This window comes from Papio anubis, chromosome 6, assembly GCF_008728515.1.
Source record: "Papio anubis isolate 15944 chromosome 6, Panubis1.0, whole genome shotgun sequence".
Lineage (NCBI taxonomy): Eukaryota > Metazoa > Chordata > Mammalia > Primates > Cercopithecidae > Papio > Papio anubis.
Window position 1 is genome coordinate 92,047,541 of NC_044981.1, and position 24,198 is coordinate 92,071,738.

The 24,198-nt window shown below is 36.6% G+C and overlaps 1 protein-coding gene across 7 annotated transcripts in view; it reads right to left on the reverse strand.

The window, feature by feature from the left end:
* Positions 1 to 2,415: 2,415 nt before the first annotated feature.
* Positions 2,416 to 24,198, reverse strand: part of GPR63 (G protein-coupled receptor 63) — a 107,239-nt gene continuing 85,456 nt past the window's right edge. For 5 of the 7 annotated variants that reach the window (XM_009205693.3, XM_009205694.3, XM_009205696.4 and 2 more), the window contains one exon: positions 6,111 to 7,712. In XM_009205693.3, coding sequence (XP_009203957.1) covers positions 6,303 to 7,562 — 1,260 coding nt within the window. In that variant the 5' untranslated portion in view covers positions 7,563 to 7,712 and the 3' untranslated portion in view covers positions 6,111 to 6,302. Of the gene's footprint in view, positions 7,713 to 9,625; positions 9,755 to 24,198 lie in introns of all 7 variants that reach the window. The other 2 variants (XM_009205699.4, XM_003897931.4) reach the window with 2 other exon arrangements.

A 24,198-nucleotide genomic window follows, 5' to 3' on the forward strand; every position in this document is an offset into this window, starting at 1 on the left:
AGTCAGCCTAATAGTCTTATTCATGACTTATCCAAATACAGTTCATGACTTAAAACCAAGACTAAACCAATCTCATTTTAGCATTAATATCCCCATCTTGGAATACAGATTTTGCTGCTGATTTTCTGATGCATTAAGAGTAATACTCATTCAGTATGACATTTAGTAAGCTCCACTCACTAGGGGATTGGTTCAGTTATCAGAGAATAATAGGGGAAGGTGGCCTAGATGTGAATCCTAGTTATTCCTGAAAAATGTACTTAACTTCTTGGGAACAGTTACCTCAGCCAGAAAAGGGGAAATACTGTGCATTAAATAGATTGAAGGTGTATTTAACCACAATTAGAGGCCAAAATGTGGCATCTGTTATTATTGGTACTATTATTGTACTTTCACACTTAGAATAACTATAAACGCTTTTAAATTCCTTAAAAGGATCGCCTTTGATAAGTATCACAGAAAATGAGAACTTATATAGAAAGGATACTGGTTTACATAATCATCTGATCAATTATTACTCCCTTCTAAGGAAGTTTCAAAATCAAGTAAATATCAGAGCAAAATATGGTGCCCTGTGATTATGCACATTAAACATAATGCAGTCAGAATGTGTATCCCATCCTCTGCAACAAGTTTAACTTGGTCATTTTATTATTAAACTCCCACTTATGCAACACAGATTTATGTGGCTGTATTTTTGGACCACCACCTCCAGCATTATAGAAGGATTTTATTTCATACAGTACTTTAAATTTGGAGATCTCCATTGTGATGGTCTTCTGATGAGTTAATTTAGCTAAGCTATAGTTCCCAGTTATTCCATCAAATACTAATCTAGGTGTTGCTGTTAAGTATTTTGTAGATGTGATTAAAGTCTATAATCAGTCCACACTAACTAAAGGAGATTAATAATCTGGATGGGACTGATTCAAGCAGTTGAAAGGTCCAAAGATTAGAGCTGAGATTTCCCTAAGGAAGAAACTCCATCTGTGGACAGCACCTTCAGCCTGTGCCTGAGAGTTCCAGTCTTCCCTTCCTGAAAGCCTGCCTTTCATATTTCCGACCTGCCTAGCCAGCCCTACAATCATATAAGCTAATTCTTTGCAATAAATCTTATTCTCTCCTACTGGTTCTGCTTCTCTGCTTAAACCTTGACTGATACAGCCATGAAACTTACTTTTTTTTTTCCTTTTTTATATTAAATCTAATTGACTGCACCTTGATAGTGAAGGCAGAAATTGCTCTATAAGGGTTCTCTTTATTATGGATGAATTGAGTGGGGTTCATTAGTCTCATAGTAGATGTGACTATTCTTTTAATTCAATATGTTGCTTTAATATCTATTTTGCTGTATCTTTCTTACTTTTTTGTGTCAGAAGGAAACATCAAATGTAGATTCAATAACAACCTGCTTTTGTAAATCAACCTTCTTTTGTGACTTACAACCCTCATGTTTAACTGGCACAAAACTGAAACTCTTATACAAATAAATGATGTTTCCTATGGATTTATAAGTACAGAAAGGCCTTTGCTTTTAGAAATGGAAATGCAGTATGAAATCATTTCATCAAAATAGAAGCAGACATTATCATTGCTTTGCCAAACTGACAATCTAATTTTAAATAATTCAGCAGTAAAATTTTCATCACTTTCCTAGACAGAATTTCTTAAAGCTGTTTAACAGCTTTATAACTCTACTAACAGTTGTTGACTATACTACTAGTTTTTTGTCATATCATCTTGAACTACTCTGAGAACTTCTAAAACTAGAATACAGTTATATGCACACAGGTCTTGAGGTCTAATTTGAAAATAAGAACCCAAAGGAAGCACAATCTGAAGCTAAATTCAGCTTTTAACAGAAATTATTATTCATGATAAACTTTTCTAAATGAGATGCAGTAGTCCTTTTTTTAAAAAAAAACTCCACTTTAGAAATGTTAAATATTTATTTATTTTCTTATTAGGAGCTGTTTTCTTGGTTGTGATAAGAATATGCACAAATAACCATATATTTTTTTTTTATATTTAAATATTAGAACCCATAATTCAAGGTGTTTCTTTTTCTCCATATAGGTCAGTTACTATTGTAAAATAAATTAATTTTAATCACAAAGGTCTAGTACCAATAGATATCTGAGAAACTTATAATTTACCTCCAATAACAAACTTGTGCTTTGACATTTTTTATTATAAAAACTGAGTTTTCAATGAAGGCAGTTTAGCAGGACTATAGTTGTGAAAATAAATCTGAATGTAGCCATTCTTTAAACTTAAACTAAAAATCATTGTAGAATAAAATGTCAAGTGAAAACTTTTCTGTGATATATACAGAAATGATACATACGTAAATATTTTCACATAAACAAAAACAAAGATCAAGAAAAATTTAAATATCTTTGTGGGCAACAGAAATACAGAGATTAAAAAGGTCATTTTATTTTACTTCAATGCTTCCATCGAACACAACTGGCAGAGCAATGGGAATTAGATAAATCTTTACATTTCTTCAGGGAATTACATACAATAAAGACACCTCTCTAGAAGAAAATAAAGTATTAGCATAATTAGACTGCTGACAGTCATGACTTTCAATTTAGTCACCTTTTTTGCTCTACTGTGAAGCTATATGCTTTATCAGTATTTTGCCAGTTGAAAGAAAATAAAGCTAACACTGGCAAGATCCAGCACAAACACAGGTGGCAGCAAATTAGGCACGATGTTGTGTAGATTTTCCTCTCAATGTGGATTACCCATGCCTAGAAGACGATGGCTTGCGACGCAAAACAAACATTGTGGGATAAAACAGACAATATTTAAATAGATATATTTTCTACAGGAATGTTTCCTGAAGTGTTTCCCAGGGACTACCTGAGCCAGAGTCAGGCAGAGTGCTCAATAAAATAAAAATGCACATTCCTGGGCTCAACCACAGACCCTCTGGGGGCCCAGGAATCTGTACTGCTAACAAGCTCCCTTGGGAATGCTTAAACACGTATTAAAAGTTTAAATAACATTACTTCATACTATTTGGAATTTCTCTTGCATCTTTCTTTTGACCACAAATATTTCGTTTGTGGTCATGCTTCTTACTAGCCAGAAGGAAAAATAGGCAAACAAAAAACCATTTCGGATTATGCCTGTCAGCAGTGAGAATTAGTAGTGGTATCTTTCCCTGCCTCAAGAAAATATGGGGGAATAGGCAACAAATGATTTTGCTCCTACATTTCTCAAAGGTGCTCCGTAGTACTTATTTTTAAAGCTTTCAAAATGTATACATAATAAAAATGTTCAAAATGATTTGTAAACTCTCATCAGATCAAGATAATCCAGTGTAAAAAAAAAACTGCTGTTCAGTGTTGTTGCTGAATTCTCACAAAGACCCCTTCATAATCTTTGTTCACAAACAGGGAGGGTCTCGGCAGGCACTCCAGAACTCTCACCAAATGAGGCACTGCCTATTAAGTAGCATGAAAGTACCTAAAGACTGCCCATAAAACAGGAACAAAGAAAACAAAGCTCAGTTTCAACTCCAGCCAAAAAGGAGTCTTCATGACCTACCAATATGTAAGATGAATACAGATCATGCTGACTTTCCTCAGAGAAAGTCTAATAAAAAAAAGTCCGCATCGATATCTGCTTGAAATCTAGTTTATATTGAAAATGGAAAGCAAAATACAACATGCTACTAGTATCTACTACAGTGCTTATGTCCTATAAAATCCCTATGGACAAAAACAATTTTACTTGTGAATAAAAATTAGAAATGAAAGAGGTAGGTGACTATCATTTGAAGATAATCCCAAAAACATGTTGAATAATATGCTTGAGTCTCCAAAGAGCTCTTTAACTGGTCAATGAGTTCCAACACCGGTACAATTTCCTTAAGAGCAGGGTTTCCCAGGTCTTTCATGATGTCATCAACCTTTCAATGCCCTAAACTCCAGACACAGTGCCACAAGCTCTTCAGATATTTAATATTAAGAAATAGCTAATGAAGTAAAATGTAAAGAAGTAATACTAGAGACCAAAGAGTGAGGTGATGCTGAAGTCAGCTTGGCTCTTCAAAAATCTATACCCTAGTATGGAGGAAAGCACATTTGAGTTGGACAGGACGTTAGAGATTCATCTAATCCAACTCTCTGGTTTTACAAATGAAGAAATAGAAGCTTATTTTTTTCCACTGGCTCACCAAGCACTAACATCCTGAAAAGATGCTGTAAGTCCACAGTTAACTTACTTAATTAATCAATGATGTAGCCAAGTGGCTATACTTTCAGCCCTTATCCCTGTGGGCTGTTTTATAAAGTGAGCCACTGGTAACAGAGAAGCTGACCAAGGCCTTAGATGTACCTGGGAGCAGACTGTCAGCAAGAGAAAAATAATTTGAAATGTCAGACATGCCCCATTAAAACTTGTTCTAGGCTCAGACCAGGGTTCATTTTCCCTTCTTTGTAGGAGACACACATCTGAGTACGTTCACAAACTCCAGCTCTGCTAGGGCAAGCATTGGGGCAATACTGTTTTACCCAGAACACTTAGAACTAACACAGGTGGACAACTAGAAACCCCCAAACCCACAGGCTCAAGACCTACACACAGCTCTTTAATTTCTCAATAATTGTTAGTCACTTGTTTTGCAAATCAAAAACAAAAAAATCACTGGATTTCCTTCATAGCCTTATTTATCTAAGATTTTTAAGTCTCACATTAAACAGTGGTTGTAAATCAGGTGTGGTGGCTCATGCCTGTAATCCCAACATTTTGGGAGGCCAAGGCAGGCAGATCGTTTGAGCTCAGGAGTCTGAGACCAGCCTGGGTAACATGGTGAAACCTTGTCTTTACAAAAGAAAATACAAAAAATTAGCTGGGTGTGGTGGCACACATGTGTGTGTGTGTGTGTGTGTGTGTGTGTGTGTGGTTCCAGCTATTCAGGAGGCTGAGACAGGAGGATTACCTGAGCCTGCAAGGTTGAGGCTACAATGAGCCATGATCACACCACTGCACTCCAGCCCGAGTGGCAAAGCGAGACTCTGTCTCCAAAAAACAAAAAGTAGTTGTAAGTGATTATATTTTTTCTTTTCTATTTTCCAGTGTTTCTGTAATGCCTTCATATTTCTTTTGGTAGTAAGAAAATAAAGGCTAATTTTTAAAAAGAATATTATAGTCTAAAAAATTAAAGGATGCATAGAGTTCCCTCTTGACTATGAGACTTCTAAACTGAATGAACTGTCTGTGTGGCATACTGGAACAGCGCAGCCTCAGGATTCTGACAGATTTTTGGATCCCAGCTCTACCACTAACCTTGGGCAGGATTTTAGTCCCTCTGAGACCTGCTTTCTTCACCTCTAAGAATGAAAACAATAATACCTACCTCACAGCATCTTGTGAGGATAAAATGATGTACAGTGCCTGAAACGTAGGTCCATAAATGTCAACCCCTTCTCCCTATACTCCACAAAAACCCTTGAGTAAAAGGAATCACCACAGCCTGCACCAGCCACCTGCCATCCCCCTCACTACATTCACCTTTTAAATTCGCAAGGATGCTGTCTCCTTGATTTTGTGCTATTGCTCTGAAGAGTTGCTATTGTGCTTAGAAAAATTTCTACATTTTATGTTCTCTCTTTTACAACTGTACATGCAGATAAAACATTTTTTAAAACTATCTTCCCATAAATGATAATGCACGTTTCCTAAAGCACGTATCATGTATAAAAACAATTCTGAAAAATAAGACTGAATTAATTTGTACATTGTCTCTTAAAGTGCACCAAAGTAAATAGTAATGACCTTTAAAATGTCACTAACCTTCTTGGGTTAGTTTTTAAAATAAATCTAAATATATATTGATTGAGATGTTTGGCTCCAATGTGATGGTAAAAAGCAGCAGTGTCTTCCAGAAAAAAAAAAGTCTTGATAAACTCAACTAAGCATACCTTAGCAGCACATAAAATGCCTACAATTCAATATAACTGCAGGCTCAATAAAGCACAATCCTGATTCCTACTATGAAAACAAAATCAATCAAGGAAAAACCCAAAAACCAAAACCAAAAAAACATCTCCTCACCCTAAATTGAGGATTTCTATTGAACCCTGGAGGTAATATTTGTAATCACTTTCCTATTGTTTATTCTTGGTAACAGAACCATAATTACCATTCTTTCTTTACACTGCTCACACACATACATACACAAAGTCCATAAAAAACAATAAAGTATAAGTGGAGAGGCTATGAGAAAGAAACTTCAATGTCAATAAAGAACAAGCATCACCCAAAATGTCAGTCAGTTCCAATATTCACACCACCGTCCGATGTTCCCCACACACATAGACCGCACTGGGACGTATCCGTCGCCTTGTGTGACCAGGGAGCTGCGGCAAAAACTTGAAGGACTTAGGCATCATGTCCAGGCAAGCATCATGGAATTTCTTAATCCTCCAGTAGTAGATCAGTGGATTCAATGCAGACTTGAGGTAGCAGAGCCACAGTAGCCAGGTGCTAATCTCAAAAAAGTTGTGCTGATAGTAAAAGTGCTTACTGAATGTTGCCACAAGGCTGTAAGTGGTGAACGGGGCCCAGCAGACAATGAAGACAGCAAAGAGAATCAAAATAGTGGTGAAGGCACGTGTTTTAAAGCCCATGTCAATGCTCATCTGGAAAGGTCTCTGTAGACTCATGAGACCCAGTTTGCTGGCCTGGCTGAGGCATATACCTTCAGGGTAGCTATGGATCCTCAAGGCATTGTGCCGAAGGGTGTTGAGTATGCCCATAAATGAATACAATATTACCAGGAAGGGTATGAAGAAAGAAATGAGAGAAATCAAAATCACATAAGCCTGGTAGCCTGGATTGGTTGTGTACCCAAACACACACTGGGGAGCTCGGGAAGGTATCTGCAGGTCAGGGTTTCCTATGGCTAAAGGAAAAGCTACACAAAAGGAAGTTGCCCAAGAAACTGCAATCAGAACCTTAGCTCTATATGGGTTTAGCTTATCCTGCCTCTGGACTATAATAAGGAACCTATCTATGCTAATGATGAGCAGGATGGCTACTCCTTCTATCACAAATAACCAGAAAAACATAGCAGATACCCTACAGAAGAATTTCCCAAAAATCCATCGGGTAGTAAGGATAGTTACCAGGGCAAAGGGCATGTTCAGCACTGCAAGCAACATGTCTGCAAAAGCCAGGCTGGCAAGGAGGATGTTAATTGCAGATCGCATGGCAGCTTTTTGGTAAACCATGAGGCAAACAACCAAGTTCCCAAGAAAAGACACAAACAGAATGAATATCATTATAGCAGAAAGGGTAATTTGAAGAGGCAAGTTGAGGCTCTTAAATGCTGCTGGTGTTGTGGGCACAGCTGTACTATTCACTGTCAAGGAACTCAAACCAGTGGGAGCCATGGTTTCAAAACTATATCTAAGCAATGGACTGATGTCAGGATGCTGGAATGGTGGAGGGACTGTAATATTCATGTAGGTGTTTTCATACACTACAAATGTTGTGTTGGATGTCCCGGTACGGAACGCAGTCAACACTGCCGAGAAGACCATGGTTTCGGTAGGATGGAAGATGCAAGCAGAGATGCAGGTGTTCTTCAAGCATTTCAACACAGAACAGCAGTATCAGGTTCCATTGATGGGCTTGGAAATACATTCTGGAAAATGGACAATGAGTTCCATCTTCCACAAGAGTCCTTTTGCCTGAAAACAAAACCAAAACACAAAAAATCAATGAGAAATGAGATTTGTAAATAACATTTAACTCCAGGGCTGCCTTTCATTATGAAGGATCAGTTTTGCTCTTTTTGATCCTTTAAAAGTATTTTAGCCTCCAGTGTAGTCAACACTAAAATACTGTTGTTATTTTATCTGTCAACCATGGTGGAAATTTCATGACATTCATATATAAAGCAAAAGTGCAAGGAATCTCAAAACGTATTACTGCCCCAAAGACAAAAGTTATAATCTTACTGTTAATTTTTAAAATACTTCCAGTGGCTTTAATTTTAATTAAATGTTAATTTTAATTTTCATGCTTTTCTATAGTCACTATTAATAAAGATTTTTATTACCTGGTTCTCCTGAGAGCACTATTTTTTTTAATTAATAGTTGTTTGGTACAAGTTCTTACTCTAATTTTACATTAGCACAAAACTGGATGACAAAGAAACCTAAAGCAGGTTTCCTATTTCACACATAACAATTTTTAGTTCTAACATCCTTATTAAGTAGGTACTAGGTAATTGTCAATGAAGATCTGAAACATTTTATTGGCTTGCTTTCTATTTATTTATCCAATTAATTCATCAATTTTTTTTCATTTTTAGTTTTTGAATTAAAAATTCATTCATTTTTAATTTCTTTCCAGAAGTTCCACCACCAACCATACTGGAGAATTTACTCAAGAGGAGAGAAAAATTCTAAGAAAAAAGTAATATTTTCAGAAGTTTTATTTTACTAAAGCTCTCTTTGTTTCTCATAGTCTCTCTTCTCTCCCAAGTCCACTGACTTTCATCCTTTCTTTTCTGATATATATACATCTATCTTCTCTATTTTCTTTTCCCTAAATAACCAATCTTATTTTGTGTTAGCAACTTGATCAGAATGTGTCAACCAAATAACAAAGTTAGAGATGTTAAAGGAGAGATGACTAAAAAAAATTCAGGTATGAAGAATCTACTCCAGAAAACTTACAAAGAATCTACTCCAAAGAGTTTCTTATCACATTTCTCTTATCCTAACCCCCAATTTCTTAACCAGATTTCTGTAGCTCTAGAGTTTTCTGTAAGGGACTTTCTTAATCTGCTGTCTTACACATTTTGTGGTATGGGTTTTTCCTTATGTAGGTCTTTACTGGACAGGTAACCTCTTTATAGTTAGAAAGAAGTCTCTGAATTTCTGGCAAGATTCCTTTAATAAGCTCTTAAAAGACTGGGAAAACATAAATGTACAGCAGTTTAAAACAAATTGCAGTTTACTCATTATTTTGACTTAGAATCAGTCACTGAATTTTTTTTTTTTTTTAAACAGAGTTTCACTCTTGTTGCCCAGGCTGGAGTGCAACGGCGCGATCTCGGCTCACCATAACCTCCGCCTCCCACATTCAAGCGATTCTCCTGCCTCAGCCTCCCCAGTAGCTGGGATTACAGGTATGTGCCACCATGCCCAGCTAACTTTGTATTTTTAGTAGAGATGGGGGTTCTCCATGTTGGTCAGGCTGTTCTGGAACTCCCGACCTCAGGCGATCCACCTGCTTCAGCCTCCCAAAGTGCTGGGATTACAGGCATCAGTCACTGCACCCAGCCTAGTCATTGATTTTAAGGGTCATTGTCAAAATTTCATTCATTCACTTACTAGTGTATGATGGGCAGGAATATCACATTTCTAAGATCCAAGATCCAGCAATGTAGCCAAATCAGGGACTCTCTACCATACCTATAGCTCTACAATCCCATCTTTCTTTGTCCAGGGCTGCCTTTATAAAAAAGAAGAATCCTGATCTACTCCTTCAAAATATCAACTTTACTACTTACTTTCACTTCTACAGTTTAATTTCTTTGCCCTCACTAGATTTTATCTATCCTCACATATTCACTTTGTAATACAAAACATACCTGGATATGATGCCACACTAAGCCAGCTGCTCTTGAACTTTATTAACCACAAAGGGGCCAGTGGAAAGACAGCAGTGGTAGTTGGAAGATTTTTACACCATAATCACCATCGGCCTCTACAGAAGTACCCTAAATATACATATAATTAAGACTAAAGGCTGTGCATAATTATAAATTAATCTCAATACAAGTCTACCTCTATAGAGGTAGAGGTAATTTCTCTAGAAAAATTATAAATAGACAATTGTGTATCTTAAGCCTAATGTGACAGCTAAAATTGTGTTTGACCAAGTAAACTAACATATATCCATCCTGCACTACTACACTGTTCAAAGTATTTCATTCCCTTGACCATGTTAAGGAACAAAAACAAAAAATGGAATGAAGCCAAAGTAAAACCATAATTTAAAAGATGCCTTTTAACTTGTTATATTTGCATAGTCATAACATCGTTCTACCATAAAAGCCTCCCACAACTATAAAAACTTCTAACAATTCATTTAATATTTCATCAAATATCTGTTTAAGAACCTACTACGTGCCAGATACTAAAACGAAAATGGTGAGCAAATAAAAGGCTTCTAAATTTCTGGTTAAAAATGCAGACTGACCACAGTCCACATCCCCAAAATCACACTGAAATGACAGTAAAGGGATTTTTTTAAACAAAGTATATAAACCAAAAGGACAAGAGGTATAAATGAAAGACACATTAGTAGATAAAAAAAATTTTTTAAATTCATTTTATTTATTTATTTATTTATTTTTTTGAGACGGAGTCTCGCTCTGTTGCCCAGGCTGGAGTGCAGTGGCACGATCTCAGCTCACTGCAAGCTCCGCCTCCCGGGTTCACACCATTCTCCTGCCTCAGCCTCCCGAGTAGCTGGGACTACAGGCCCCCACCACCACACCCAGCTAATTTTTTTTTTTTTTTTTTTTGTATTTTTAGTAAAGATGGGGTTTCACCTGGTTAGCCAGGATGTTTTTTAATGTTTTAAGGCAAAAAAAAAGCAAATGGTGTTGTGGTAACTGACTTAAGAAAGCAGAACAGAGAACAATTTATTCTCAATACTTCCAGGGAAATATGCTTCGAAAAAACTGAAACAATCCTGTAGATCCCCAGAGAATCTGTGGATGCCAGTTACCACAGAGAGTATAGGTAGAGCTGAAAACTGGAAAACTGACTGAAAATCAGAGACACTGGAACCCCACTGCACACCTAGTTCTCCTCCTCTCTGAACAATCATATGAAAGCATCTATCTCCATTTCAGTAGCCCAACTCTGTGGCACAACTGAACCTGACAAGCACCAAAGTCGAAAATGTCAGTGCAAGGCTGAAAACGGGGGAACTGAGTGAATGCATATTCAATTTGAGAACATAGCTCCTTTCGCCATCCTGCTCTCAGACTGCCAGAAGCCAGGAACATATTGCCTATGCAGAAGACTGAAAGACTGTAACTAAATAGCCACAGAGGAAAAACCTCTAGATACTAATATCTGATGGTAGAATGCCAGCTTGGTGCCCAGTCACCCTGTACATGGAAGCCCACCCACTGTCAAACCAGCCCATAAGCAGAGACTCTAATCAACTTTTCAGTGCCTATTAAATATAAATGGTCAATTTCTCTAAGAAATAAAGAGTATGTAACAAAGAGATTAAACAAAGGCATTTTTGTAGTTAAACATTAAGGGAAATAACTTGAATTTAAAATACTAAGGAACATAGCATGAACAGACTTAATAATGCCTTTGCTTCAGTATCTGTACAGTGGTCTTACTTCACTCCTGGCTCACTGGAATGTAAATATTCCCTGGCCTTCTTCCTTTTCTTACGAAGTACAATAACCAAAGCAGTGCTCCTGAATGCTCACAGTAACTACATTAAAATATTCTTCCCTCTAAGCATTTCTCATCAAATATCACTGTGACCTGAAGTTTCTTTGAATTTTATATAAGACTAAGTAAAAAAGTTTCATACTTAAAATTTGTATTTCCAAATGAAATAGGACAGTAGCAGCATGAGATCAACAGACAATTAGCTTAGGTTGGTAACATTTACACAGCAGTCCTAATGTTAAATCCAATCTAGACTAGTCTTTATTTGCCATTTGTCGGAAATGTTTAACAAATCTTCCAAGTGAGAAAAATTTTAAATTATGTGTGAATGTGTGCACATGATATATGCATACATAATACACATATGTTTATACAAACACACCACATGTATGTACATTTGTAAAACACATATGGTAGAAGTGATTGGATTTATGATTCTCTCTTATTGCATCTACAGAAACAATGCTGGGGTTATCAGGTTAATGATATAAGTGGAGTGTTTTATATTTGGAGTGTGCCAGAATGTCACATTTATAGGGCTTCAGTAGCTAGAATGGTCAGTGGAGGTTGTGGTATTCTCTTGGTTCTCTTTCCTTAGTCTTACCTGCCACTGGAGCGCTTTATTTTGTTTTTTTTAAGCAGGGTATATCACCCAGACTGGAGTGCGGTGGCACAATCACAGCTCACGGCAGCCTCAACCTCCCAAGCTCAAGTGATCTTTGGAGTGCTTTAAATACTTGTTTTATTCTCTGAAAAGGCTATATTCTTCTAGAAGGCAGCCATTGATTTTATTAATCCCATTGCTCCCTACAACCACTATGCTTTGCACACAGTCCGATAAATATTTAGATAACTAAATTCATTTGCACTGTTTTGTGGGATCAATTTTTTGTTTACTCATTTTAATATTCATGAAATACACACATTTTAAAAATAATTAGATAAGTTTTAAGGTGATCATCAAACCCTGTCCCAATCTTCACCACCCCATTCCTGTTTTTAGTAATAGTCATTCTTAATTAAAGGTTTTTTCATATTTTTATTCTTTATATATCTAAATAACATGAAGAAATTACTTCTTGGTTTATCAATTATATATATTAACTCCTGATTTCCTGTAAGTATAGATGTAGATTTAGCTGTCACAGCATTGCCCAATTTATTTCTCTTCCCTTTGTACTATCAAAATCTTTATTTGAAACTTTTGAGTTACAGTACTGTAATAATGTAGTTATGTAAATAGTATATTTACTGATAAGCCAACAGTAGAATATTTTCCTTTCTTAACTTTTAGAAATCCTAAAATTAATAATTCACTTACATATTTATTCTCCATTTTTTTTTGTTTTGTTTTGGCTGTTTGGATATTTCTGTGAAGTTTTTGTTCAAGTCCTTTGTTCATCTTTCAGCTGGGTTGTTTATCTTTTTCTTATAAATTTGTTAGCATTTATATATACATATATACACATACACACACACACACTTTTTTCCCCAAAGGATGAGGCTGCATAATTTATAAGAAACAGAGGTTTATTTTGGCTCACAATTCTGCAGGGTGTATGAGAAGCATGGTGCTAGCATCTGCTCCTGGAGAGGTTTCAGGAGGCTTACAATCACGGTGGAAGGTGAAGGGTGAGAGCAGGAAAAGAGAGCAAGAGGGGTTAGTGCCACAGCCTTTTAAACAACCAAATCTTGTGTGAACTCAGAGCAAAAACTCACTCACTATTCGGAGGACAGCATCAAGCCTTTCATGAGGGATCCACCCCATGACTCAAATAGCTCTCAGCAGGTCCAAACCTCCAACATTGGGGATTACATTTCAACATGAGATTTGGAGGGGACAAACATCCCAACCATGTCAGTATCATATTCTATGGTACTGCTTCTATTCAGAGCAGAAGTTTATGGAAATCTCATGATTAATGAAGTTTGGGCTCAGTACAACTCCCACTCATCCCAGAACTCATGCCATGGTTATTCTACCAGTTTTGAAATGCAGTGTTAGAACAGACAAACTCAGCAGATTCCCTCACTGGTTCTCTAATCTGTGGAGCAAGGGCTATAATGGTAGGAAAGGTTAACTGCAAACCCCTAGAACTATCTATTTCTACCTGTGAAAATGGTAAACCAAAAGCAACATTTAATTCCTGCAGAGATTGCAAAGATTAGAGTCACCATCAAGGACTTGGAAGAAGAAGGTGATCAATTCTGCCATATCTCTATTCAAGTTGCCTCTTTGGCTTTGTAGAAAACAGATGGATTCTGAAGAGTGCAGATGCTGTTATCAGATGTGGTTTTACTGATGGAGCACATCAATGTATTTCCTGGCATCTGGTATACGGCTATTGATCTGTCAAATTCTGGTTTTCTCTATATGTGTTAGCAGACTACTTGAAGCATTTGCCTACCCTACTGTCCTACCTCAGGGCTCTGTCAAGTCTCCTGCACACTATCATAATCTAGTCCACAGGGACCTTGGTTGTACTTCTAGTCCATAGAATGTCATGCTGTCCATTACATGCTGACTACATCTTTTAAATTTTCTAGGGGTCTTATAGTATTTCAAGATATCCCTTTCAAAGTGATAGCTCTCTTGCCTACCACTAATACAGAGACACAGCATTTAGTTGGCTTTTCTGGACTCTGGAGGCAACATATACCTCATTTGGGTATGTTATTCTGACCTATTGATCAAGTAGCTTGAAAAGCTGCCATATTTGAGTAATCAGTAATAATAAGAGAAGGCTCCACAACAGGTCCAGGCTGTTATGAAACCTGCTCTGCCACTGAGCCGAAAGATTCACTGGTGTTTTAAGTGTCTGTGGCACACAGGGATTCTGTATAGCATTTGGCAGGCCCCTTAAAGGTCAGACCAGATCTTTAGTATTTTGGAACAAAGCTATGGAACATGAGTGCTCCACATAAACTTGGTGCTGTCTGACCTTCTGAAGCCATACAGTTGGGTTTGCATGGAGCATTTCAGCCTTATGCAGAAGGGTATGTATGAAATCAGACCTGGCAGGTGCTCAGGGCACAGTTCGGTTACATGAGCAAATGGCTGAGATTCCCACAGCTCCTATTTTTGCTGTAATGATCCTCTCTTTAAACTTCACCTGTGACCTCACTGAGAGGAGTTTCTCATGACCAGTTAACTAAAGAAGAAAAAAATTTAGGCCTGATTTATTGTGCCGAGTTGCAGCATTACAGCCCCACTTGGAAGCCCTTAAGGGCAGAGCAGAGAAAACCTCCCAGTGGGCAACATTTTGAATATTATACTTGGTTGTTCATTTTGAAGAATTCATGCCAGAGATGAAAAACTACATTCATCATAGACAGTAGCTAATGGTTTGACTGGCTAGTCATGTAAATGCTCACCAAATAGCAATTTTCAATAGAAGAGCTTGATAACCAGGCAGACAAGATGACCTATTCTATTGAGATCAACCAATCTCTTTCTCTAGTCACTCCTGTCCTTCCCTAAAGAGTTCATGAACAACATAGCCATGGCAGAAGGGACAGAGGTTGTACATGTGCTCAACAACATGGACTTTCACTCACCCAGATCAATCTAGCTATAGCCACTGAACACGCAACGTGGGAACACAGGGACCAAAACTAAACTTACTGAATATGACATAATCTCCTGGAGACACTAGCCAGCTACTTGGTGACAAGTGGATTACATGGACTACTTCCATGATTGGTGACTTTGTTTTTATTAGAATATATCCATATGCTGGATAATTTTACCAAATTAGGCCATCAAGCATAACATCAATATATTTAGTATCCTGTGCCTCCTTCCTTTCACACAATATCCTACACATATCAGAAAAAAGTAATCAGAAAGTTAATAATCACCTCCACTGTGGTTACAGATGTCAAATAAAAACAGTGGGAACAAAAAAAAAAAAAAAAAAAACTCTTAAAATTTTGTTTTTTAAGTATCCAGAAGCATAAAGGAACAGACATATCAAGATATTCAGTATTCAAAGGGGCAATCTGCATTCTTAAGAATAACCTTTTATCTCCTGAGTTTTGTTAGGAAGTATAATATCAAAGAACTGCCTTAAGCTCTTTGAATATGTTAGCTTTAAAAATTTCACAGCAACTATGATATTCCTGCTGCTATAATATCCATTTTAAGGATGACAGAACGATTGTACAGAATGGTCAAGTAACATGTCCAAGGTCACACGACTAATAACGGGCAAAGCTGAGAATTAAACCCAGGAAGTCTGTTCTCAGTCACTATGCTATGCTATAAAACAGAGAATATCACATACAGAAATGCCACCAGTATAAGAAAAACATAACACTTTGTTTTCTTTTACATATCACTTGTATATTTTCAAAAACATATTGCTAAATTTGAAAAGCAATTACAATAAATTTAGAAATGATGTGGAAATGAATCAGGATTATATCCATATATTTTACCAGGATATTCATGTAAATGTAGGGCTCTATGCCTTGATTACAGAAGTCTAGGTCTGCCAAAAATATATGACACATGGAATGTAAATATGCATGAAAAATACAAATACTTTTTTTCCTTTCAAAAAATAAGACTCAGTAAAAAGAATCTTAACAGTGCTGAATTTGCTCGGTGTTTCCCAATGCAGATGATACAAATATCTGGTAAAAATACAATAAAGCTCCAAAGTAACGAGATTAGTTTTCCCATGCGGTTGCTAAAACTGGAGTGACCACCTTTTAATCACAATTTCACATGAAAAAAAGTGAAAATTCTACAATTCCAATAGAAGTGAATATTTAGTGAGTAAAAGGAAAGACTTCTTCAGGCCAGTTCTTTCAGTGCCCAAAAGGATTTCCCAATGCTGCAGTAATATAAATGCTGGCTGTTTTTCAGAAGAGTTTCACAGGCTGAAGTCCTGAGGGCGTCCATAAAACTCTGCAAAGCAGTCCTCATCAAAACTGGGACTGCAGAGAAAAGCAGCAAAAAAGTGGGACACCTACACTGAACTCCAGTCAACTAAACAGGGCCAGCTTCTTTCTTTATCTCGTCCTGCCATCTCTAATTTTTCAAAATGGTTTTATTTTCCTTCCTTTCTGCTCCTTTCCTTTTTCTCTTCTTTTATATTATTTTGACTGTATCTCTATACTGAACATTTTCAAAACCAACCTCACTTTCTAATTTCCAATAAAAGACCATCCTTGGATCCACATACATGCTGGAGTATACTGGCTTTACCAGCCCATTAGAATCATAGCCTCTCTTCTACAACTTCCATCTCTAACCCTTCCAGGAGAATCCTGCTATCTTTGCCTCACCAGTTAGGCCTTCAAATGGCCCTGTATTCAGAGTGCATGCTAACTAATGTGTCTAACTGCCTGTTATCTCTACCATGACTCAAACTGCAAATCTTACAAAAGAGATAGGACCACCATATTACAACTTAGAAAGAAACTCATTATACACAATTCTGCCTTGATGTTAAAATTCATTAGGCTGCCTAGACAGAGACATAAAGATATACAGATTAGATACAGATACAGGCATGTATCTATATCTACAGATAGATATAGATATAGGCATGTATCTATATCTACAGATAGATATTACGTATATATACAACCAAAAAATTATTTCATGGTTCAATAAATATGTTCTCTTTATATGAAATTTGATTTGAATCATTTTCTGTATTTTTCTCTTCCTTCAAATCCATAGTAACCCAGTACTACATAAAACCTATCAACTTTCACAAATGCTAAGAAAATGTCATCTAAATATGGCCAACCTTAAGCCTTTCCTAAATTAACTTACTATAAGGATGTCAAAAGTAGAGAAAAAATATCTGGGTAATAGTCTTGGCCCTTCCATTTATTAACTAAGATGTTCAGGCAAGTCAGTGAACTTTCCTGACTCTCAAATGTCCTTATCTCAAAGATGCAGATATAAAACCACATCATAGGCTGGTGAATTAAATAAGATAGATGAAAGTGAATTATAAACTACAAAGTGATATCAAATTACAACATATTATAACCATAATCTTCTACAGACTTCTGTTGCAGGAAGTCAGGGAACCTGAAGGGAGGGACCCGCTGAAGCCATGGCAGAAGAACATAAATTGTGAATATTTCATGGACATTTGTTAGTTCCCCAAATTAATACTTTTATAATTTCTTATGCCTATCTTTACTGCAATCTCTGAACATAAACTGTGAAGATTTCATGGACATGTATCACTTCCCCAATCAATACTCTTTTCATTTTCTATGCCTGTCTTTAATCTCTTAATCCCGTCATCTTCATAAGCTGAGGATGTATGTCACCTCAGGACCCTGTGTTGATTGCGTTATCTGCACAAATTGTTTGTAAAACATGTGTGTTTGAACAATATGAAATCTGGGCACCTTGAAAAGAACAGGATAACAGCGATTTTCAGGGAACAAGGGAGATAACCATAAAGTCTGACTGCCTGAAGGGCTGGGCAGAACAGAGTCATGTTTCTCTTCTTTCAGAAAGCAAATAGGAGCAATATCACTGAATTCTTTTCTCAGTAAGGAATAACCCTAGGAAAATTAATGCATTCCCAGGGAGAGGTGTCTAAAATGGCCGCTCTGGGAGTATCTGTCTTATGCAGTTGTAGACAAGGGATGAAATACGCCCTGGTCTCCTGCAGTGACCTCAAGCTTGCTAGGATTAGGAAATTCCAGCCTGGTGAATTCTAGTCAGACCAGTTGTCTGCTGTCGAACCCTGTTTCCTGTTAAGATGTTTATCAGTGACAATGTGTGCCCAGCAGGGCATGGACCTTCATCAGTAATTCTAGTTTCGCCCTGGCCTTGTGATCTCACTCTGCCTCTCTGCCCTTGTGATATTGTATTGCCTTTGAAGCATGTGATCTCTGTGACCCATTCCCTATTCGTACACCCCTCCCATTTTGAAACCCCTAATAAAAACTTGCTGGTTTTGTGGCTCAAGGGGCATCACGGAACCTGCCGATATGTGATGTCACCCCTGGAGACCCAGCTGTAAAATTTCTCTTTTGTACTCTTTCTCTTTACTTCTCAGACCAGCTGACACTTAAGGAAAACAGAAAAGAACCTACATTGAAATATGGGGGGCTGGTTACCCTGATAAATTTTGACCATGTTATGCAATCAATATCTCTATTATAGCCTATTGGTGGGAGTATGAACTGGTACAACATTTTGGGAGTAAGAGTAGGCAGTATTTCTTAATATTGAACAATTTAAATATTGTCTAGAATTCTACATGATAAAAACACTAGCATAAACATGCAGATAAGAATGTTCATTGTAGCATTACTTCATAGTGAAAAACTCAACATCTTTTTAATACTCATCAGTAAGATAACAGTTAAATAAGCTGGGGCACAGTGGCTCATGCCTGTAATCCCAGCAGTTTGGGAGGCTGAGGCAGCCTTGAGGTTAAGATGGCTTGAGGTTAAGAGCTCGAGACCAGCCTGGCCAACATGGTGAAACTCTGTCTCTATTAAAAATACAAAAATTAGCTAGGTGTGGTGGCACGTGCCTCTAATCCCAGCTACTCAGTGGCTGAGGCACGAGAATCACTTGAACCCAAGAGGCAGAGGTTGCAGTGAGCTGAGATCGCGCCATTGCACTCCAGCACAGGTGACAGTGTGAGACTCCATCTCAAAAAAAAAAAAGATAACAGTTAAATAAAGTGTGGTACATACATACTAGAAATACCATGCAGCTATCACAAACAATATGTCAATCTAGAATAGTGACATCAGAGAATGTTCATCATATACTAAAAAAAAAAAAAAATTAACATGCAGAATGACATACAACATAGTCCCATTGTTATGTATGTATGTAGATGTGTGTGTATATATATACATGCATGTGTTTGTGCATATGTACATATGTACAGACAAACAGACCAAATGGACAAAAGGGATTTCTTTTCTGGTATGAAATTAAGGGAGTAAAATATTATTTTACCCATACACTTACAGTTTTGTATAATTTTTTTCACATTAAATCAATATTGATCTTGTACTATTCTGTCACACTTTTCTTCCTGTTTCCTGTATAAAATTCCTTGAGGATGCAAGCTGCAACCTATCTGACCTAACACAAAGCTGTGCATCCTAGTGTTGCTTAAGATACGATAACCATTTATGTCACTCTAACCATGGAAAAGAAGGTAAGAAGCAAACCACAGTCTGCAGATTCTGCAGGACCTGGGCTCAAGCATCTCAGGGGTCCCAGTAGAGACCTCCCAACAGCCCCAGTCCCAGTCCAATCCTCTAAAATGCTGTACTCACTGCATATGCTCTAAAGGTTGGCCTTGATTCCACTGATCCCAGGATGCTGGGAAGAAATGAGTGGCAACACTATGAAAAAATTGTTGTTCTAAAATTACTCTTCTATACCTTAACTAATAAACAGAAACTGGCGCTGGTAAAGCCTAGGAGAGGACTAAGGGAATAACCCACGTCTTCTAGCCAACTCATCACTGACAGCAGAAGAAAACAGATAGGAATCTGAAATACTGGTGTTACTCAAGAGTGTCTGCTTTTGTCTTGAACAAAATGGAAGTCTAAAAGAAAGAATGCCTAACAGAAAGCAGAGCTCTTGTGACATTATGGAGCATCTTTCTTTGATTCTGGGCCAGAGGCTGCACTTGAAGAGAAAAGATGTCACATCATGTTCTTCTGTTATTTGCCACACTCTTAGCCAAGAAGAATTTCACTTGGTTCTCCCTTCATTCCCATCTTTCCTCTCATCTAAGAAAGAAATAAAATTGCAAACTAAGAGAGGAAAGAAAAAAACGTATCACATATAAATTTATATTCCTTCCTGTATTAGGCCCTTGCTACATATCCAGAGATTCTAATTAAAACCGAGGGAATGGTAGTTGAAGGACACACCAGGATGGAAGTATACTCCTGAGTTCTGTTATGAAAAAGGTGGAACCAGAAATAAAGAACCAACCATTTCACTTCAGAAGCAATGCAACTTTCAACTTTATTTCATTTTTTTTAAAAAGGCAATCACTTTCATTGGGCAACCTACTTTGCAATTAAAATGAATAGTCCATAAATTTAGATCACTATAACAATGTCTACATTTTTTTGTTGTTGAATTCTGTTATTCTCTGGTTTACCTGTAAATAGAGTCAAAGGAAGCTTTGAAAACAAACCAAAAAGGAATACACAATAATCACATAGAGTGAGACAGGGTAAGGAAGAGCTTATCTAAAGTTATCTTTTATATAGAGCACATCATCATGGCATCAAAATTACCTTATATGCAAGGCATATCTAACCTAAAACCTATATGCAATAAAGCTAACGGAAAAAATGCTGTGTGTACATTTTAAGCATGAACCACAAGTAGTATTCTATTTATAACGCCATTCCATTCCTAATATATTTCTAATTCCAACCAGAATATTCACCACAAAAAAAAGAAGAATTTTCTCACTGATATTCAAAGGAACACTCAGTTTTTCCATGGACTTTTAAAAAATTAGATTATTAAGCACAAAGATTTATTTGCCTTCCTGTTACTTTATCCCAAAAATACTAAAAAGAAACTAAATGCCAGCAAGGGCTCTGTTTCAGAGAATATGCTAAGTGACTTCTGATGACAATTAAAACTGAAACTCAAGTGGCAGGAAAGGTCAATATTTAATAAAAGAGAAAATTAATTATAATTGAAAACTTTAAAATGTATTTTTAAGTGGCTAAAAGATTAACCTTTTAGAAATGCAAAAAGCAAAAGAAGTGATAAGTCCTATGGGTGATAGGTTTTGTTCATAATTCCCTTTGTCTCCTATTTCTATTTCTTTTTATTTTTTTATTTTATTGATGCATATTTTACGTATTTGTGGGGTACATGTGACCATTTGTTAAATGTACAGAATGTGTAATAATCAAGTCGGGGTATCTGGAGTATCCATCATCTAGAGTATTTAACATTTCTATGTGTTGGGAACATTTCAAGTTCTCTCTTCTAGCTAGTTTGAAATATAAAGAACATTGCTGCTAACTATAGTCACCCTACTCTGCTATTGAACATTAGAACTTATACCTTCTATCTAACTGTATCTTTGTATCCATTAACCAACCTCTCTTCATCCTCTCTTCCTCTTCTGGTATCTTCCTAGCTCCCGGTATCTATCATTCTATTCTCTACCTCCAGGACATATCTCCTTTGACTCCCACATGAATAAGACATGTGGTACTTGTCTTTCTGTTCCTAGACTATTTAACTTACCATAGTGACCTCCAGTTCCATCCATCTTGCTGCAAATAACATGCTTTCATTTTTTATGGCTAAATAGCACTCCATTGTGTACATATACATGTTCTTTAGCCCTTTGTCTGTTGATGAACATTTAGGTTGATTCCATATCTTTGCTATTGTGAATACTGCTATGATAAACATGCGACCACAGGTATCCTTGGATATACAAATTCCTTTTGCTTTGAATACATACCCAGTACTGAAATTGCTGGATTGTATGGTAGTTCTACTCTTTGTTTTTAGAGAAAACTCCATACTGACCCAGTGGTCATTCAGGAGTATGTTTAATTTCCATTTATTTGTGAAGTTTCCAAAGTTCCTCTTGTTATTGATTCCATTGTCATCTGCAAAGATACTTGATATGGTTTCAATTCTGTTGACATTTGTTTTGCATCCCAACACATGGTTTATCCTAGAAAAATGTTCCATGTGCTGATGAGAAGAATGTGTATTCTGTAGCTGTTGGGTGAAATACTCTGAAAATGTCCGTTAGGTCCAATCCAAGGTTTCTTTGTTAATTTTCTGTCTAGATGATCTAACGCTGAGAATGTAGTGTTGAAGTCCCCTACAGAGTCTTTAGTCTCCTCTACAAGTTTGTTTTACTTTTGAGATGTCATATATTCTTTTATCTGTATCTCTGAGCAGTGGCTACAATTATATATTCTCTGTCTCTGAGGAATAACTATGGTTTATTAACATAAGAGTGAGCCATAAAGATGGCATCATATGAACATCTGCATAAGATTACCTGATACTAAACTATGAGTAAAACAAAACCTTATATAAAAAGTGGTATATTTGAAATGTAGGATATAAAAAAATTACTATAAAAATGCAACAAAAAAGAAAACAATTCTAGTATTGTTACTTCAAAGCAAAAGAAAAAAAATATTTTTTGTAAATGACATTCAACGGTACGTACTCAGAAAATACAAAAAATGTCATTTTTTGTAAATGACATTCAATGGTACGTACTTGTTCAATCTCCAACTTTATATCTAATACATACAATAGTATATACATGTAAAACCTTAGTAAGTTTTCAAGCAAAGGAGGAAATGTAAATTATAAATGAGGAAGCTGAGCCACAAACTATGTAACTTGCCCAAGGTCACATAGCTGGTAAACAGTAGAGCAAGGATTGGAACTCAGGTAAACTGCCTCTCATCTTTGAGTTATCATTATACTAGGGGCAGAAAAAAGGTCTTATCCCAGAAAAAGAAACAAAATTTCAGATGTGCAATTACTATAGCTATCAATTCTTAAATGTCTACCATGTACCAGACCTTAACATATATTATTGCTAATCCTGACAAACCACCCCAAAAATAGAAGTTATGTTCCCCATTTTCAAGAGAAGTAAACCAAGGCTTAGAGGGCAATGTGCCGCCAATCACACAGCTGGTGGGAGGGCTGGAATTAGAACCCAGGGTGCCTGGCTCCACAGTTTCTGCTCTTTCCAAAAGATTTTACTGCTTCTCACATAACCTATGAAAGAGAACGGACTTTTATGCCACTTAATACAGCAATTTGCAATGTTAAAAATGCTGTCCCTCACCCCTGGTCTAACACCTTGAGGGTTTTATTTTTAGACCAGCCTTCCCTAAAGGCTTCAAGTTTTCTACAGAACACCATTCCCTGAGGGCTTGAGGCAGCATGAGCGCAAATAATGTGTTTTACAAAATGACCAAAAAAAAAAAAAAAATGTAGGGCAGCGACTAAAACAAGGACATTTCTGTGAGTTATATCATACTTTCACAATTAATAGAGCCAAAATGTGGATAAGGAAAATTCCATTATCCCTTATCCTCAGACACAATTTTCATATTGCTGACTAAAAATTACACTGGATGATTTCTTAAAATCCAAACACTTAAGACTTGGATAAACTATGGGAATAATGTTTTAGATTTTCTAAATTTTTATGTGCATGCTTTAGAACTCTGAAATCAGTTTAAAGGGGTCTAACACTTCAACTCCTTCAAAATGCAACTGGTAAGGTTGACACTCACCATTTACATGAATGCTTCCAGGAGCGAGATTAATTTAACTTCATGTGAGGAAGCCAAGATATACAATTCCCCTTTTAAATTTGTGGAGATTTATAAAACAGGTACTTTCTGATATATCACAAAGGAGAATTTCATCTTAAGTTAGTGATTTGCATGGACGTGAGAAAGAAAATAACAACTCAAAATTGGAATGGCTCTGATTCTACTTATAGGAGGTATCTAAAATAGTCAAACTCATAGAAGAGAACAGAATGGTAGTTGCCAGGGACTGGTGAGAGGGAGAAATGGGGACGTGTTCTTCAATGGTTATAAAGTTTGTTATGCAGGAAGAATAAGTTCTAATAATCTGCTGTACAACATAGTACCTGTATTAACAATAGAGTATTGCGTATTTTAATATATATTAAGAGGACAGATCTGATGTTGTGTTCTTACAAGAACACACACA